The sequence below is a fragment of the Herpailurus yagouaroundi genome, unplaced genomic scaffold (assembly GCF_014898765.1).
Source record: "Herpailurus yagouaroundi ecotype Mexico unplaced genomic scaffold, PumYag 67681, whole genome shotgun sequence".
Lineage (NCBI taxonomy): Eukaryota > Metazoa > Chordata > Mammalia > Carnivora > Felidae > Herpailurus > Herpailurus yagouaroundi.
Window position 1 is genome coordinate 1967184 of NW_024420481.1, and position 10061 is coordinate 1977244.

The 10061-nt window shown below is 43.3% G+C and overlaps 1 protein-coding gene across 2 annotated transcripts in view; it reads left to right on the top strand.

Moving 5' to 3' along the window:
* The window catches only part of HS6ST2 (heparan sulfate 6-O-sulfotransferase 2), a 295195-nt gene that overhangs the window by 249356 nt on the left and 35778 nt on the right, over window positions 1–10061 (top strand). Inside the window, exon 5 of one of the 2 annotated variants that reach the window (XM_040468159.1) lies at window positions 301–387. The exons of the other annotated variant lie outside the window; for it this stretch is intronic. Coding sequence (XP_040324093.1) covers window positions 301–387 — 87 coding nt within the window. The remainder of the gene's footprint in view (window positions 1–300; window positions 388–10061) is intronic. 2 annotated transcript variants of the gene reach the window in all.

The following is a 10061-nucleotide window of genomic DNA, read 5'->3' on the forward strand; positions in this document are numbered from 1 at the left end:
TTTTTCCACATTTTTTTACTGGAGCCTCCCTTGGGGCCTGGGCTATGGTGCTATCATTAATGGAATCCACCAGCTCAAGCTTTGAATGCCAAAAGGATAGCTTTCTTTGAACTTGACCAGTGGGCTCCACTCTCTTTACCTTTGAAGGGCACCACTGGATAAGATCATGCTTTATTTTGACAGGAGAGAGAGAGAGAGAGAGAGAGAGAATACTTGAAAGTGTTTAAATGAAATGACTAATTGCTTTTTGTCTCTGCGGTCACTGTTGTATATATTTTTCTATTCTTTCTGTGGGTATAGTAAGGATAGACGGGGTTCTCCAAACACTAATCCAGGCGCCAACTCTCCATCATCCACAAAGGCCCGGAACGCATCTAAGAGTGGGAAGTAAGTGAAAAGTGTCCCTGTGCATCTAACAAAACTATCACAAAGCCTTGCGCTGTCCTCATTGTGTCGTTCATTCATATTCATTCAACAAAGATTTGTGGAATGCCTTCCATGTGCCTCACACTGGGCTGGTCACTGGGGAATTTAAATGAGTAAAGAATGTGTCAAGAGTATTGGGTATATGGAGGACTATAAAGAAGCGGGAGGAGAGGGTGGGGAAAGTCAGGCTGAGTGTGAAGGCCAAGGACTTCAAGCACTGCAAGATTTGGACTATGTGTTTCATAAATTGAAGAAAGAAGCAGCAACAGCCCTGATTAATCATTTTATGAGTTGCAAAATCCATGAAAATCTGTCTTTGATCCATACGTTAAGGTTTAGGGTTGAGGTAGAAAAATCTGGAAAGCCATTCCATGAATGTCCTAGTTTAAATACATTGGCATTGTAACCATATCACTGATTTTTATGGCGTGTATATTCTGTTCCTAGTAACCAGCATGTACCATGTCCTACATGAAACTGTCTTTGTGGCATTGCCGAAACTTGTATTGGCTGAATATTTGTGATATTAGACTGACCTCTTTGGGTTAATTCCAGAAAACAACATTGGCTGGTTCAGCCAATTGGATTCAGCAGAGCATGGCAGTCTGAAACAATGTGATCCCATGATGATGACATACCTCCCGTTAGGTGCTTCCCCTTGGGAGTGGTGCGGCCCTTTGGTGAATGACTTGGGTTCTCTGTAGGCTACGCCTCTCAGTGGTATAGGGCATTGTGCCAGACAGAAATAGAGCCCAGAAGGAGTACCCAGGCTGCATCTCGGAGAAGATGAAAGATGCCTTCATCGTGCTAAAAGCTGTAATCTAGCAATAAGATATGTCAGCACAAGAGCATGGCTTCGCCATGAAAGGTGAATTTGTAATGGTCATATATTTTATGTATTCAGTGTTGGACCATAAATGCTGCACTTTGAATATGATATTATATTCAATTCCCCAAGTGAAAGATCTGCTGGCTGCCTTTTTCCCCCTTTCTTCTCCTCCTGAATACCATTTCAGGTTTGCATAGAAAGTTGAATGTGGGCTATCTTGGAGAATATAAAAAGCAGTGTCGAAGGCTAAATCTCCGAGCACTTATAACTCGTTTCAGTTATTTATCGCCAAACAGCACAATCAAAATGCTGTATAAATTATGAAGGAAGGGAATTGGTGCACACAGTCCCAAGCAGATGAATGTTTCCAAATTAGTCCCAATTCATCGTCAGCGTGCACTCTCAGTGAACAGATATGGCATTGGAGAATCGCTTTTAGCGCCGTGCTTGCAGAAATGGCGGGCCCCGTCCGCGCACCTTGCACGCACCTGTCACACTGACAACTGCAGGGCCCAAGCTGCATTTATTAGACCCTGACGTATTGTAATGGATGCTTGTGATGGCTGTTGCACTTTGAAAGGGGCACCGTTTTGTTCCTTTTGGCTTTGCAGGAGCCTAGTCTCTTACCTTTTGAGTGAAGAATCTCAGTATGAGCCACGAAAGGAGCATGGGTCGAACTGAGTTAAGATGACATAGAGAATGCATACCTAATACTATGCCCAGCTTGTGAACCGTAGGAGGTCCGCATAAATACATTCTTAAGTAGACAATGTGATCCTATATCACGCTTTCTGTATTTGGACACATCCCAAGCTTCTGCCACGATGAGGCCCTCCCTCTTTGCACATCTTAAGCTAGGTGCCTTTTATTTGCTTTGTACGTGACTCACAGATTGAGATAGTTCCTTTTAATTCTTGATTACTTTTGTTGATTATTCATTACAACGAAAAAAAGATATCCAGTATCCAGTATCCTCCTCGGTGTGTGTGCCGAGTCCCTTTCTCTTCGTTATATCCCATAAGCTTTCAGGAGGTTTTTAAATTTTTTTCCTCTGCACATCTTCTCCTCAGGATATGTTTTGTTAACCCGAGCAGTCTCAATATGGTGAGACTATCGGGGCCACTTTCCATACTGTCTACAACAGTGTCTATCACTGTTAGGCACATGGGTTGTAGTTCAGAGAGGCTAACTTCCCATGCGTTTCCTTGGTTGGGGAGCGTGTGGCGGAGTGAGGTGTGGGTAGGTCGATTTCTGCACCTCAGGGCTTTTCCACGGTGCGCTGTCACAACAGCGGCCATCCAGGGGGCTGTTCTGCTGACTTTCTCATGTCACTTGCCCTAATGGGAGTGAACTCTGGAGCCGTGTTTAAGTTTCTATGCTAGTTTGAGGCCAAAAACAGGCTGTAAGGCAGAAGGAATGTCTTTCTCTTCTCTGAAAAGAATCTAGGTCCCCTGTTTTTTGGAAGAAACGAAATTTGTGGCTACAAAAACTAGTAGCTAATATGTGTCGAGTGAGTGCTCTCTGAGCCAACCTCTGTACCAAGCATTTAGCAATTTTGTCTCATTAATTCCTACCCGCAAACAGCTTACGAGATAGGCAGTATTATTATTATTTCCATTTTATACATAAGGAAATTGGAGAGGATATTGTGTGCTTCCATAGGGTCTCCACGTGGGCAGTTTTGTCAAAAGCCTGCTTTAACACAATAATGGAAAAACATCAAGCATTTACTTTGTGCCATTGTGCTAAACCCTGGGGCCTCTGTGGTCAAATACGAGACACAATGTGTACTTTCAAGGAACTCACAGTCTCCTTGTAGAGAGAGGAGAGGGGAGACAGGATGGCAAGATGGTATTTACAGCAAAGCAGTCACAAGGTGCTGTTGGAGCACAGTCACCCCCAACCAGTGCCAGGGTTGAAGTGGGAAAGACGTCACGTGAGGATATCAATGAAGGCTTCTGAACCCTTTCATTTTCTCCACTTACTCCTTAGGTAGCAAGCCTAGGTCAGAAGAGCAAAATGCAGGGGCGCCTGGGTGGCTCAGTCGGTTGGGCGTCCGACGTCGGCTCAGGTCATGATCTCGTGGTTCACGGGTTCGAGCCCCTCGTCGGGCTCTGTGCTGATGGCTCAGAGCCTGAAGTCTGCTTTGTGGATTCTATCTCCCTCTCTCTCTGCCCCCGCCCAACTCATACTCTGTCTCTCAAAAATAAATAAAACATTACAAAAATTTTTTTAATTAAAAAAAAAAGACGAGCAAAATGCATAGTAGTCACTAAAGTGGACAGAATCCCCTCACGCTGATAAGAATAAGTTGGAGCTGTGAATTAGGTCAAAGCTAAAACCAAAGGGCCATTTCTGCCCTTTTTGGGGGACTTCAGTCCATTTGAGACCAACTCAGATGCAGTGAAGCACGCAGAGTAGCTTAAGAAACCTACAGCTTGAAAGTTGTGCCAGTTCTGCTTGCTCTGTTTCATTCCCTGGATCTGAAGCTGGGTAGCCAGCCCCCTGTTTCAGAGAGGAACAGATGGAATGGGATATATCTGAGCAGCAGAGCCAGACTACCCTGGCAGTGACTTTCAGGGAGAAGCATGCAGTTTCTTCTATGCCAATCGTGAGCCAAGTTGACAAGGCAGAAGAAAAATCAGTGCAGAGCCGTACTTCTGACGTCAGGAAGCGTAGGTTTTGCAGAGGTTGACCCATGACGAGCCAGGCTACATTTAACCTCACATTTGGTTCCCTTTGGTAAAGTGAATCTGTTTTTCTGTTGAACCCATCATGCCAGAGTTAACCCATGTGTTGACCTAGCTAGGATTGACTTGCTAGGGTTGTTCCTAGCAAGTACTTAAACGGTCAAGGCTGAGCATACAGGGCAGCGGCAAGGAGACGTTACGAATTTTCATTTTGCATCAGAACATGTTTTAAGGAGACTGACTCTTTTCCTGAACAGATAAGGACACTAAGACTCAAGAAGGGTTCAGCCGCTTTCTTAGAGACATGTATCTAGTTAGTAGCAGAGGTAAGCCTGGAATCCCGGTCTTCTAATATTTGTCCCGTGCTCTTTCTACTACAAAGTGTGTTACAGTTCTTCTCCCAGATAGCCAGGGACTTCAGCTAATCACACCAAAGGAGCCTTGGAGCCTGGTCTCAGGATGTCCAGCAGAGTTCTCTGCCCTTCATGTACCATGAAACCTGTGTGGGCGGGCTCAGCCACTGTGAACATGGGGACTTTGGGGGAAAATTAGAATCATTACACTTTTTTAAAAAATGTAGCAGTACTGATGATAAGAAGAAATAGCATGCACTTTTCAAACATTTTCCTTTTTCTCTAAACTAACATCATTCTGGTTGTGTTTGGATGTCACCCATTCTCAACATTATTATTGAATGATCTCGAGCCTTTAACACCACTTCATCAAGGAAACAATAAAGTGAACTTGTAGATCACTACAGCTATTCTCCCTCAAATCAGCCAACCAAGGTTAGGGTGTGTGTGTGTGTGTGTGTGTGTGTGTGTGTAACATTCAGAGGCATCAATTTAAAAATTAGATCGCAGGCAGTTGCAGACAATGATGGAAGTTAATCACCCTCTCAGCCTGAAATGTTTGCCACGTAGGCTCAGGCTGTGGAATGGCAAGGACCAAGTTCAATTTTCAAATACTAGTGGAGGCCATGAATATTACCTTTAATATTCATACCAGGGCAGAGAACCCAAGCACAGAGCTTGGCAAATGATACCATAAATGTTGAATTAAGTACCGTAAATGTTAGCTTAAATGAGTTAAGCCAAGGGAGCGCCTGGGTCACCGAGTTGGTTAAGTGTCCGACTCTTGGTTTCAGCTCAGGTGGTGATTTCACAGCCCGGGAGTTCAAGCCCCGCATTGGACTCCATGATCAGACTCCCTGCTGACAGCGCAGAGCCTGCTTGGGATTCTCTTTCTTTCTCTCTTTGCCCTTTCCCTGCTTGCACTGTCTCTGTCTCTCTCAAAATAAATAAATAAACTTCAAAAAAAAAAAAGTAAGCCAACGATGGAGGGATGTTAAAATGGAGAAAAAGGAGTACAGAAAGGAATAGGAGGACCAAGTCAACTTTGCTCACTTTACAAATCTTCCCGGAGCCCTACCCCAGTAGCAGATGCCACAGAAAGACTGACTCCAACTGGTCTTTGCCAAAACTGTCCCATAATGAGCAGACCTGTTTATTCAGCAGTCGCTAGATGAGAGCAGATAGGAGAGCTAGATAGGAGCATAATAGCTTCATAAATAAACTAAACACACCAACATTCCTTTGGTTTTGGTTGGCAGGAGCCAAATGAAAAACTTTGCTGCATTAGAAAGAAGAGGTGAGGTCTTGCTTGGTCTGTATGGACTCAGCATGGTCCTGTTACATGTTCAGATTCAGCAGTTTATACGTCCATCCCTGGAGTCCAAATCCTGCACACTGTGAGCTCATGATTATGTCATTTCCTCTCATTGAGAGCCGTGTATTTTTTTAACGTTTATATATTTTTGAGACAGAGAGAGACAGAGCATGAACAGGGGAGGGGCAGAGAGAGAGGGAGACACAGAATCTGAAACAGGCTCCAGGCTCTGAGCTGTCAGCACAGAGCCCGACGCGGGGCTCGAACCCACGGACCGTGAGATCACGGCCTGAGCCGAAGTCGGACGCTCAACCGACCCAGCCACCCAGGCGCCCCTAGAGAGCCATGCATTTTTTAAGACCGTAGTCTGTGACTATTCCTAAAACCCCGTTTTGCATCTGTATATTAAAGTGTGTGTGTGTGTGTGCGCACATTGACTTCAAAATGTTGTGTGCTATATGAACATAACAATCAGATGGTCAAGTATCAACTTGTCAAATAATCACTGTAGTTTTATGTGATGATGATGTCAGTAGTGCCTTAGTTTAGCAATAAGACTAAGTGTAATATCACAAAGGCTTGTGACTTAGACTAAGTCTAAAATCACAAGGCATTAAGCTGATTGATACCTCTCTCTGTCTTGGTTTCTGTCTCTCTCTGCAATTGCTCCTCTGTAGAAAAAGACAAATGACAAAAACACAAACTGATGTCAGAATGCATTCCTAAAAATGGCTTTTAGTAGAATGTGCCCAAGAATCAGTTCATTTGTAGCCTAATTGCCTTTTCCTCCAATATTCTCCATCCAGGATAGTATGAGATGTTTGGTCATAACAAAAAAGTCAAATCTGTTCCAGAAAGCACATTCATTAATAGGGCAGGAAAGTAGCCTAGGACACTTGAAAAAGACTTTCAATAACAAAGGGTGAATAACACATCATCTGGACATACTTTGAGGTTTAACCTGTAGCTAACAGCTGCAGCACAGGGCTGTTCAAAGCTGTCTTTAAATAAATTAATCATGCAGCCTTGTGTGTATTTGAAAAGACATCAGCTTTGGAATCAAATAGGCCTGGATTTGAATCCTGGCTCTACCACTGATTAACTTTGTACCTATCTCATTGGGCCATTGTGACGATGAAATGTCATAATCTAAGTAAGTGTCTCCCAGTACCTGGCAGATGACAAGTGCTTAATAATGTCACCTAGTGATTATGCTCGCTTCAGCTGCCAACCTATTGCAGCTGGGAACACAGTGACCTGGCCAGTATGATTCCGGCCAAATGAGAGTTCTGGGTGCTGCAGCTTACCTGGTTATCTGCCTTGCCAGCTTGGGAAATGTGAAAACAGAAGCCCCAGCACCGCTGGCACCACATAAATAATTCTTGTAGATTAGGTTAGTCAAGAAAGTGATAGATCCAGGAAGAAATAGATCAGCCATGGAAACATTTTCTAGCAGGTACATGCATCTCTGTGATGGTTAAGATGAAGAGTATAATTACTAACATAATAAAGCACCCCCAGATCTGACTGTCCATACTGGTCATGGTTCTACAGCTTAATCAAGAAGGATGAGTCTGCTAATGGAGCTTTGGAAAGCAGGAGCCATCTTTCTCCCCTTCTTACCTGCCATACAAAATCATGGAGCCAACATGTTGCTCTCTAGAACACAGGTCCTTGATAACTTTTCTTTTTCCTGAAACACACATGGTTGAAAACTTTCACTTGCATTCCTCTGGCACAGCTCAGAGTTACGTCCAGTTCCCAGGTGCTGGCTAGAATCCCATTCCTGCTGTCCCACTCAAGAAAGCCTAGGAAAGCAAGGAAGAGTGATGTTAAACAGGACTCCCCATTTTCTTCCAAGTAATAAATCTGTCTCTGTCTTTCTTTCTTCTGCCCTCCTTTCTTTCCTCCTCTCTCCTCCCATCTGTCTGTCCATCCATCCATCAGTGGTACATCTGACTTTTCACCCCAATATTGTTAGTCCTCAAACCAGCTCTTTCTGAGCTGACGGAATTACAAAGGCTAAATAAATGTCATCTTCTGATGCCTCCAGGCCATATCTGTGTTTTTCAGAAAACTAACCTATTAAATATGGCCAACTATGGTTTCCAGGGCTAAGAAAGTATGGGAACAGGGGACAAAACTGATGTGTTATCCAAATTATTATTATGAATCCAACAGGGGCTAAAAATAAGGAGTGTAGAAGAATTTAGGTGTAGAGTAGAACTTTTTAATTTGATGAAATTCAATTTATCATTTTTTTCTTTTCTGGATTATGCTTTTGGTATCATATCTAAGAAATCTTTGCCTAACCCAAAGTTGCAAAGGTTTGCATCTGTTTTCTTCTAGAGGTTTTGTATAGTTTTAGGTGTTACTTTTAGGGCAATTATTCAATTTGACTTAAGTTTTGTTTTGCACATGGATATCCAGTCATTCCAGTACCATTTCACTAGAAGAATATCTTTTCCATTGACCTACTTTGGCATGTTTATTGAAAATCAGTTATATATATGGGTGTACTTCTAGATCTTCTAGATTCTCAACTCACTGATGTTTATCCTTATGCCAATTCCATATTGTTTTGATTACTCTAGCTTTATGATAAGTCTTGAAATCAGATTATGTGAGTTCTCCAACTTCATTCCTCCTTTCCAAAGTGGTTTTGGATATTCTGGGTCCTTTGCATTTTCATATGAATTTTAGAATCAGCCTACAAATGTATAGGAAAAGAAATAAAGCCTGCTGGAATTTTGGAAACGATTGTGCTGAGTTTATATATCAAGCATTGGGAGAGGTGGTTTAAGATGGCAGTGTAGGAAAACCATGAGTTCTCCTCCTCCCATGGACACACCAAATGTGTAGCTACATATAGAAAAATCATTTGAAAAAGACCTGAAAACAAGCTGAATAGCTCCTTCACAACAGAGGATTAAAAGGCCAAAATGAGATGAGTAGGTGAGACAGAGACCTGGTCTCACCAAAAACCCCACCCCTGGGATGGCAACCCACAAACAGGTGGGATTTCACAAAAACCAAGTGCATCCCTCAGGAGGGAGGGGTTCAAACCCCATATCTGGCAAATGTAACCCTTAGGGACCTGCACCAGAGAGACAAGCTCCCAAAACATCTGGCTTTGAAAACCAACAGGGCTTATGTCCAGGAGACCCAAAAGGATGGAGAGGAAAACAGACTGCTCTTAAAGGGCTCAGGTACAGACCCAGTTGCCCGGAAACCCATGGCAAAAGCAGCAGGTTGAAAAATGCCTAGACCATGTGTGAAGGAGTTTACTGGCTAATTTTAGAGTGTCTGTTGAAGGTACAAGGATGTACCTTCAAGATACAAGATATGGCACTTGAAGCTGCCATATCTGCACTTTCCTTCTACCTTGCTAGTGCTGCATGCCCTGGACCATTGTGCCCCATGGCCCTGCCTCACCAAACTTGTTGGGTGGGCTTGCCACAGTCGCATGCTGCCCTGTAGCCCACCAAACCCAGTAAGTGCCTGCAGTCCATAAAGGGGATGCTCCTTGAACACCTGGCTCTGGTGGCCAGGGGGCTTGCACTTCTAGGCTTCCAGGGGACTGCAGACAGCATACTGAGACACACTCCTTATTTTGCTATGACCACTTTTTCAAGACTGGGAGAAAATGGTGTTTTGCTTAATACATAGGACAAGCACAGAGTCCAACAAAATGAGGAAACAGAGGAATATGTTCCAAATGAAAGAAGATAAAACCTCAGGGGGAAAAAAAACTAATGAAAGGGAGAAAAGTAATTTACTTAATAAAGAGCTCAAAGTAATGGTTATAAAGATTTTCACCGGTCTTAGAAGAATGGATGAACACAGAGAACTTCAACAGAGAGATAGAAAATATGATCAATCACCAGACAGAAGTCATAGAGCTGAAGAATACAATAATTGAAAGGAAAAGTATACTAGAGGGACTCAATAGCAGACTAAATGAAATAGGAGAAAAAAATCAGTGACCTGGAATACATGGGAGTAGAAGTCACTCAAACAGGGCCACAATAAGAAAAAAGAATTTAAAAAAATGAAGATAGCTTAAGAGACCTATGAGACAACATCAAGTGGAACAATATTCACATAATAGGGGTCCCAGAAGGAAACGAGAAAGAAAGGGACAGAAAACTTATTTGAAGAAATAATGGTTGAAAACCTCCCTAACTTGGGGACAGAAAAAAACATCCAGATCCAGGAAGCTTAGAGAGCTCCAAATAAGATGAAGCCCAAGACAGCCACACCAAGACACTTTATAATTAAAATGTCAAAAGTTAAACATAAAAAGAGAATCTTAAAAGTAGCAAGAGAAAAAGAACCTGTTATGTACGCGGAGAATCCCCCCCCCCGGAGGGGGGGGGGGGGGTGGGTGGGGGGGCACGGGGGGGGGCGGGACCCAGGGGGGGGGGTGTGTGGGTGAGGGGGGAGGG